Consider the following 8,107-nt stretch of genomic DNA (forward strand, 5'->3'; position numbering starts at 1 on the left):
TAGAACAGCATTTAGAGCTCTTGTACATAGGGTCGCTATGAGTCGCAAGTGACTCGATGGCACATAACAACAACACAACAACATTATGATGCAAGTCTTTTCAGATATACAATCATCACAATATCTCAATGAGGTGAAAAGAGACAAAAATAATTAACACAAAATGTAACTAACTCTGAGAAGAATGGGAATCCTAGAATACTTGACTGTGCTTAAATAAAACCTATATTTGGACCAGGAGGCAGTCCTCAGAACAGAGCAAGAAAATATTGCATGGTTCAAAATCAGGAAAGTTGGATGCCAGCGATGAATCCTATCTCCATACCTTTTCAATCTATATGCAGATCATCCAAGAGGCTGGGCTCTATGAGGAGGAATGTGGCATCAGGATTAAAGGAAGACTCATCAACAACCTGTGTCATGAAGATGACACAACCTTGGTTGGTGAAACTAAGGAGAACCTGAGGCATTTGTTGTAGAAGGTCAAAGACTGCAGCCTTCAATGCAGACTGAAGCTCAACCTCAAGAAAACAAAGAGTCTCACTACTGGGCCAATTGGCAGCATCATGATAGATGGTGAAGAGATTAAGACTGTTAACAGCTTCAGCTTGCTTGGCTCCAGAATTAAAAGTCTTGGTACCAGCAGCCAGGATATCAAAAGATGAATTGCATTGGGAAAATCTTTCAGGGACCTCTCCAGAGTACTGAGGAGCAATGATGTCAGTCTAGAGACTAAGGTGTGCCTGATCCAGGCCATGGTCTTTGCAATTACTTGCTATGCATCAGAAAGCTGGACAATGGCTAAGGATTAAAGAAAAAGAATTGATCCCTTTGAGTTGTGGTGCTGGGGAAGAGTACTGAACATACATGGACTGCTAGGAGAGCAAACAGGTTTGTCCTAAAGGGTAAAACCAGGCTGCTCCTTGAAGGCAAAGATTTTGAAGCTTCGTCTGACATACTTTGGTCATGTTGCAAGGAGGGACCAGTCCTTGGAGAGGGACATCATGCTTGGAAGGATGGAGGGACAGTGCAAGAGAGTAAGACCCCTGATGAGATGGATTGACCCAGTGACTGGGATAATGGAGGTAGGTGGGTTAGAGACAATGAGGTTGTCTCAAGATAGAGTAGGGTTCAGAGCTATTGTACATGGGGTTACTATGAGTCGCAAGTGACTCAATGGCACATAACAACAACAACAACAAGGGAGCTCTGGTGGCCTAGTGGTAAGAAATTGCACTACAATTGCACTGCAATCTCAAAGTTCAAATCCACCAGCTGTTCCACAGCAGAAGGATGGGCAGTCTTCTGTGCAATTAACTGCCTCCAAAAACCTGCTGGAGGGTTAGTTATGGGTCAGTTCTAACTCGATGGCACACAACAACAACAACAACGTTAACTAGAGGGCTCTGGTGGCCTAATGTTAAGAAGTTGTGCTGCAATCTCAAAGGTGCGCTGCTCTTCTAATGCGTATTATAGAGTCATTGAGTTAGGATCTACTTCTTGTTATTGTTATTGTGTGCTATTGAGTCAAAACTGACCCGTATCTAGATCCTCCAGCAGGTTTTCAGAGGATCCACTTGGGTGCAAAGATTTTGTTATTGTTGCTGGTTTTTTTAGATGGGTAATGCTAATTAAGTGCCAACTACTGTTCTGAGCACTTGGCTCATTTAATGTCAGTGAGTCAAGTGTCAACTACTCTTGTCATCTGAGGGTTAAGATATTTGCCCAAAGTCACACAGGTTGAGTGTCAGTGTCTGAATTCAAACCTCGGTCAATGAATGTCAGTCTATAATACAGCATGGTAGATCTGGCAGAATTGGGCTCAAATACCAGTTCCAGAACTTATTTAGTTATGTGAGCTTAGGCAAACTACATTAACATCTTTGTCCTTCATTTTTGTCATCTGTAAGTTAGGATTATAATAGTGTCTACTTCAAAATATTGTTCATTGTGGTGGAGTCAGAACTCACTCAGAGTTGACCACCCCGTGAGTTTTCAGAGGACGCACCAAATAGCATGGGATGGGATTGTCCATCTGTCTCCCATGGAGTAGCTGGTGGATTCGAACTGCTTTAATTTAGGTGGTCAGCACAACTCCTCACCACTAGGCCACCAGAGCTCCTGCCACACAATTCACAAATAAGGGAAAGATGAGCAATCTCCTTCCTTGCGATTTACAGCCTCTGAAAACTCGTTGGATAGTCAGCTATGAGTCGGTTCTGACTAAATAGCACATACAACAACTTCAAAATAAGGTGGTTTTGAGAATCAACAGAGCTAATAACGCACTGCTTTGTCAATGTAGAAGTATGCACTTTGAATCCACCAGCTGCTCACCAGCGGCTTGGGGGGCGGGGGAATAGGCAATCTCCTCTGGGCAATTTATCTGCCTCTAAAATCCCACTGGAGGGTCAGTTCGGACTCGAAAGTACACAACAATATACCTACAGAAGCTCGTGTGGCTTAGTCGTAAAAAGGGGCGGTGCCAACAAAATAGCACGAGGTTCAAATCCACCAGCTGCTCCAGATGTTCTGCAGAAGAAAGTTGAGCTCCCTATTTCCTTGTGAGTTAAAAGCCCACTGGAAAGTCAGCTATGAATCATTTTTTTACTTGATGGTACATAACAACAATGTACTGAAGTGTTTTGAATACTGCCTGGCCCGATGTAAGCTATATTGAGATGCTTAACCTTATTGTTGCTAATACTCAGTTTTGTCTACAAAATATGGTCCATCTAACTTCTAGATCTGGACCGAAGATACTAGCGGAAAACAAGCTAAACAAAATTATCAAGTCTTCGAAGATGTCAGGGACTGCACCTAAATTCCGCCAACTAAGAACGTCCTCTACGTCTGCATGTCCCCACTCTCACCTTCTCGTAGAGGTTTTCGTCCTTGGGATCTGAATCCTCCCGCCAGCTAATGCTCGCTTCTTGCGGCCGCTTCCCTATGGCAGATGGAGTAACTGCAGCCCTGGAAGCACTGGATTCCCAACAGACACGGACAGCTGGGAACCCTCGCATCGCTGTTGCCGCAAAAAGACGGTGAGCATACAAACCAAAAAGTCCCGCCGCCATGACAGATTGTTCTTTAGCGTTTAAGAGGCGGGGACGGAAATACAATTCTGCGCAGCTGCCCTGAATGTGATAATTATCACTCCACCCTCTACGAACTAAATATGTCCCAGGTCCGATTTGCTCTCAAGGAGGCTAGGTACAATCTTTTTTTCCTTTGCCTCTTTCATAGCTTTGGTGGCCTAAGTGGTTAAGAAGCTGCGCTTCAACCCTAAGGGTTCACTGTTTGAGTCCTCCCGCTATTCCTGGGGAGAAGGATGCGCAATTTCCTCTCGTGGGATTAACTGCTTCTGAAAACCCTTTAAAGAGTCAGTTTTGGGTTGTTCTGACTCAACGGCACACAACAACAACAACAACTTTCATGAGACCAGCCATTCTCTTTATCATCTCGATCAGGCTGAGAAAATTTTCAGACTAGGTCCGCTCAGTTTCTTGACTGGAAGAAAGCAGTGACATTTTGGAGCTGTAGTTCCCAGCCAATAGCACCGAGTTTACCCTCGCACTTTGGGGAAGGAACGGAACTTCCCCTTGTCTTTCATTTCCAAGACAAGAGGGCCTCGCTGGATTGGCCAATCCACTCTATTTCTCGACTTGCAGGCATTCGTATTAAGAGTGGGGAGGTGGCATAGGTTTGCCAATCAGAGGAGGCCAGGGCTGGCCAACTGCGGGTGGTGGCCAATAGACGAAACCCGCCAGAGCGCGTTCCCTTAGTAGGTGGATGGTGGTCAAAGTGCCGGCTCCCTTTTCGTCGTCGCCATTTTGTGTTGTTGATTGCGGCAGGCTGGGAGTAGGCGGCAGTGAGTTTCCTGGGGAGGGTAGCGCGTCTGTCGCATATCTCCTTCCCTCTCCTCGTCCCTTCTGGTTCGAGCTTCGGACCTTGGTTGTTGCGACGACTGGCTACAGCTGAACTGGGGGAGTTGAAGGAGGTGGCCGCGGGCCGAGGTGATGTCTGGAAGCCCTCCCTTGACAGTCCAGACTGAGGAGGTGAGCATCGACTTTGGGTTGGTCGTGGGGGCGGAGGTAGGGGTGGGGGGGCGTAGAGGTGGCACAAGGGCGGACTGTAGGCGCCGGGTGGGGGGCGGGGCGGGAGTACGCAGAGAACTCAGGTATGCAAGCGCAATCTGAGCCCGAGAAGGGGTTGCCTGTCTCGGGCGTGCTTTCTTCCCCCCCACCCCCTCCGTTTGTTTGAGCAGGGGCGCGTGCGGAATACTGTATTGGGATACTGGATGATGGTTGCATGCGGGTTGGGGGAAGGGAAAGACAAATGGCAATGAGTTTCGGTAGCTGCGACACTGGGTTTTATGGGGAGATGAGTATTTGTCTTCAACTTTGGTTTTTATCCATAGCAGGAGAGTATGCTGTTTGCTTTGTGTGAATGTAATGCTTATCTTTCTGTGAGGAACTGTTCTGTAATTCTGATCCTTATTCACTGCAGCAGCAGCGGGGGTGGGGGGTAATGTCTGGGTGATTCTGGTCTTTATCCTTTGGGTGTGCGTCTGTAGCTCACTCCATAATGTATCCATATTGGCTCTTTCTCTTACTGGCCCTAACTCACTTGAGGAAGAGACGGGAAATACGTGCCTGATACTGATTCTCATCCATTGAAAATGGTCGCAGTGTGTGGTTGTGGTTACATTTGCTGTGGTTTCCTGTCTCTGATTTTGACCTGTAATTAAGGCTTCTCTCTGTGACTTTGGCCTCTCTTATGGATACTAATGTGTGAATCTGACTCGCTTGCCAGAGTCTACTGAGGTTTTTTTTATCTGGCTCTGATCCAGCGGGATCCCTGGTTGTGATTCTTCTGTTTCTTACATTTTTAGAGAGAGGGGCGACTCTAGTTTCCTGAAGCTTGAGGCAGAAGAGAAAATGAGTGTATCACCTGACTCAGCCTGATTCCTGTTTAGAGAGTAGAGCCTGAAGAATTTAGGTACATCCTCTCTGCCAGCTGGGTTACTTGACTCTGAACTCCCTTACTCTCCAAGGCAGCCATGAGGTGAAGTAACAGTGGCCTAGTGGTAAGAAGCAGCGCTGCAACCCCAGAGGCATGTGATTTGAATCTGGGAGGATAGGCAGTCTCCTCCCATGCCTTTGAAATACTGCTCGAGGGTCAGCACACAGCAGCAGCAGAATAGCTCAGTGGTTCAGAATAGCCTTTAAAAGGGCCCCTTTTGCCTCTGAAAAAACCTTGAGCTTGGAGCTCTAGGGAAAGAGCTACCTTGGCCTCAAGGCACTAAGCCAGTTTTGTGTAGGTTGAGCTGGCTGAAAGCCCAGGGAGGCAACAATTGTCCCCTTGCCACGTTTGCCCCTTTTTACCCACCTCCGAGAGTTTTTCATGGTCTCCTACTACCTTGGAGAAGTCTGTCATCCTCTTGTTGGGAGGATGAAATGGTACCTGATTGTAACTCCTGTTGTTGTGAAGTCTTGTATTCTTGCCTAATCTCTGGTCATTCAGTACTGAGAGCATCCCCAGACAGTCAGCCTCAGGCTTTTATCTACCAATTTCAGATGGCAAAGCTCTAATCATAGGGTGGGTGATACCACCACTCTATCAGATCACCAAGATCTGTGTCTTTTTAGAAATGCTCCAGGTTTGTCTACAAGATGTCCTCTATCTGATGAAGGCTTGCTATTTCTAGAGCAGTGGACTTCAGGCTTATAGTATGGGGGGTGGGCGAGAAGGGACAAGCCAGACACGGACTATGTTCTAACTTTGCTCCATAGGAACACTAGGAGCTGGAAAATAATGTCTCTGGGCTAAGGGATAGCAAAGAGCTTTAACAACTAAGGATTCTCAAGGACATCTTCTCTGCTTCAACTACCTGGACCCTCTTCTTTCTGCTCTCCTCAGAATCCTTGCAGGAGTCACCACCCAGACTGGAAGATCATGGTGGTGGCAGCAAGAGTGACTGGAAAGTGAAACAGAGTCAGTGGCTGAAGAGGGGTCCCAGCAGTCCCCACAGGCCCTATCAGGACATGGAGTATGAAAGAAGGTGAGTTGTCCCATTCCACTTCTACCAAGTTGCCTAGGTTTGTCTCTATTTGAGATTTGCTCCAGGAGGGTTCTGGGACAGACTAGGCAGAAGAAACGGAGTAACTGACTGCTCAGTTTATGGATGATAACAAAACAACTTAATGGTTATCCTGGTTAGATGTGAGCATGAAAAGGGATCAAGAAAAGAAAGGGAACACTTGGGGCTAATGTCCTAGTTTCCAGCTTGGATGACAGATTGGTATGTGGTGTCATTCATGAAAGTGAGAACATAACACCATGGGAGAAAAGACAGACTTTGATGTTGGGTGGCTGTTTGGTTGTAAGTGCTTGTAGATGCATAAGAGAGAGCTGTATTATATTGTTGCTTGGAGTTTGGGAAGTAGGTGAGAGGGAAGAGGCCTTTAGTCAGGAATTTTCCACAGGACACAAACAGATCAGATAATGGGAGGACTCGGGATCGAGTGGGCTGGTATTTAAGATACTTGTTTCTAAAGTTCTTTTTAAACTCTAGTATGAACAGACAACAGGACATTTGGTAAAAATATAGAGATCTTGGGTTATACCCTTACTGTCCTGGTGGTCCACCACAAGTGGTTCTACTACAAGTGCTCTATCCATGACAGTTTGTTTTTCATCTGCATAACATAGGTTGGTTTTTTTAAAAAATAAATTTGTTTTATACTGGTTTGCTTACAAAGTTTGTATATGTTGTTTTTTACACTGGATCTTTACCATTTTATCCATGACATTTTAAGATTGCATAGGAAAGAGGAGACCTAACTCTCCCAGAAAATCTCTTAATACAGTCAGACTGGGATTGTTATCAGAAAACAAGTGTTAGTGGCAAGGATGTGGGGAAATTTGAATCTTCGTGAATTGCTGATGGAATTGTACAATGGTGTAGCTGTGTTAGAGAACAAATTGGTAGTTCTTCAAAAAGCTAAACACAGAGTTACTATATGACACTCCTAAGTATTTGCCCTATAAAATTGAAAGCAGGAACAGACTACTTACTTTATGCACAGCATTATTCATCATAGTCAGAAGATGGAAACAATCCATCATCGGAAGAATGGGTAACAAAATGTAATATACACACACGGGAATGTTATTTTTCCAAAAAGAGAAATGAAGTTTTGTTTTTTAATGGGTTTTTTAATTGATATGCATATAATTATACATATGCGTTATGTTTCATTCATGTACACATAGTGGTTTTGTGTGTCTGTTTCATACTTCAATTCACTGACATTTTTCATACAATCGTTCCCATATATTATGTTTTATAAAATTAATCACTATTGGGCTGTGTCCACCATTACCCTGTGTTTTTGGTTTTTTCTTTTTCTTTTTTTTTTTTTTTCAGGTCCCTGCTGTATCTTTCCCATTTCCTTTACCTTCTCTCTCTACCCACCAAATTGTGTAAACTTGTGATTTTCCCCCTACTCGTCCTCACCCCTCTATTCCTACCCCTTCCCAGAAATGAAGTTTTGATACATGTTTGACATGGATAAATCTTGAGATCCTTATGCTGAATTAAATGAATCAGACCAAAAGGGCAAATATTGTGTGATCCCACTTAAAAAAAATAATCTTATTGCCATTGGGTTGGAACCAACTTCTAGCTGACCCTCTAAGGGATTTTCAGAGGCTATAACTTGCAAGGGAGGTTATCGCCCATCTTTCTCCTATGGGTTGGCAGTGCAACTCTACCAGAACTCTATAAAATATCTAGAATACACAAAAAAGTCTAAAGTTAGTGATTACTGAGGATGAGAGGGAGGCAAAGGGAATTTCTGAATTTCTATTAAGGTTGATAGAAGAATTTGGAAATGGTTATAGTAATGGTTGCACAGCATAATGAATGTAATTAATGTCACTAAATTGTACATGAGGAACACTAGTGGTGCTATAGGCTAAGCATTGGGCTTCTAACTAAAAAGGTGGTAATTTGAACCCACCAGTCTCAAAAGGAAACAGGTGAGGCAGTCTGCCCAAATTTGAATACTATTTTAAAAAATTTTATTTTAATAATTTTAAT

At 44.3% G+C, this 8,107-nt stretch overlaps 2 protein-coding genes across 2 annotated transcripts in view; one reads left to right on the top strand and one right to left on the bottom strand.

Annotated features, from left to right (window-relative positions):
• NDUFB11 (NADH dehydrogenase (ubiquinone) 1 beta subcomplex, 11, 17.3kDa) overlaps positions 1-3,080 on the bottom strand; it is a 10,263-nt gene extending 7,183 nt beyond the window's left edge. Inside the window, exon 1 of the mRNA XM_006898900.1 lies at positions 2,874-3,080. Coding sequence (XP_006898962.1) covers positions 2,874-3,077 — 204 coding nt within the window. The 5' untranslated portion in view covers positions 3,078-3,080. The remainder of the gene's footprint in view (positions 1-2,873) is intronic.
• A 700-nt stretch (positions 3,081-3,780) lies between these two features.
• The window catches only part of RBM10 (RNA binding motif protein 10), a 40,384-nt gene continuing 36,057 nt past the window's right edge, over positions 3,781-8,107 (top strand). The window contains 3 exon segments of the mRNA XM_006898901.1: positions 3,781-4,070; positions 4,073-4,094; positions 5,923-6,064. Of these exon segments, the coding sequence (XP_006898963.1) occupies positions 4,020-4,070; positions 4,073-4,094; positions 5,923-6,064 (215 nt within the window). The 5' untranslated portion in view covers positions 3,781-4,019.

Source organism: Elephantulus edwardii, unplaced genomic scaffold, assembly GCF_000299155.1.
Source record: "Elephantulus edwardii isolate Elephantulus edwardi_28Jun2011 unplaced genomic scaffold, EleEdw1.0 scaffold00239, whole genome shotgun sequence".
Taxonomy (NCBI): domain Eukaryota; kingdom Metazoa; phylum Chordata; class Mammalia; order Macroscelidea; family Macroscelididae; genus Elephantulus; species Elephantulus edwardii.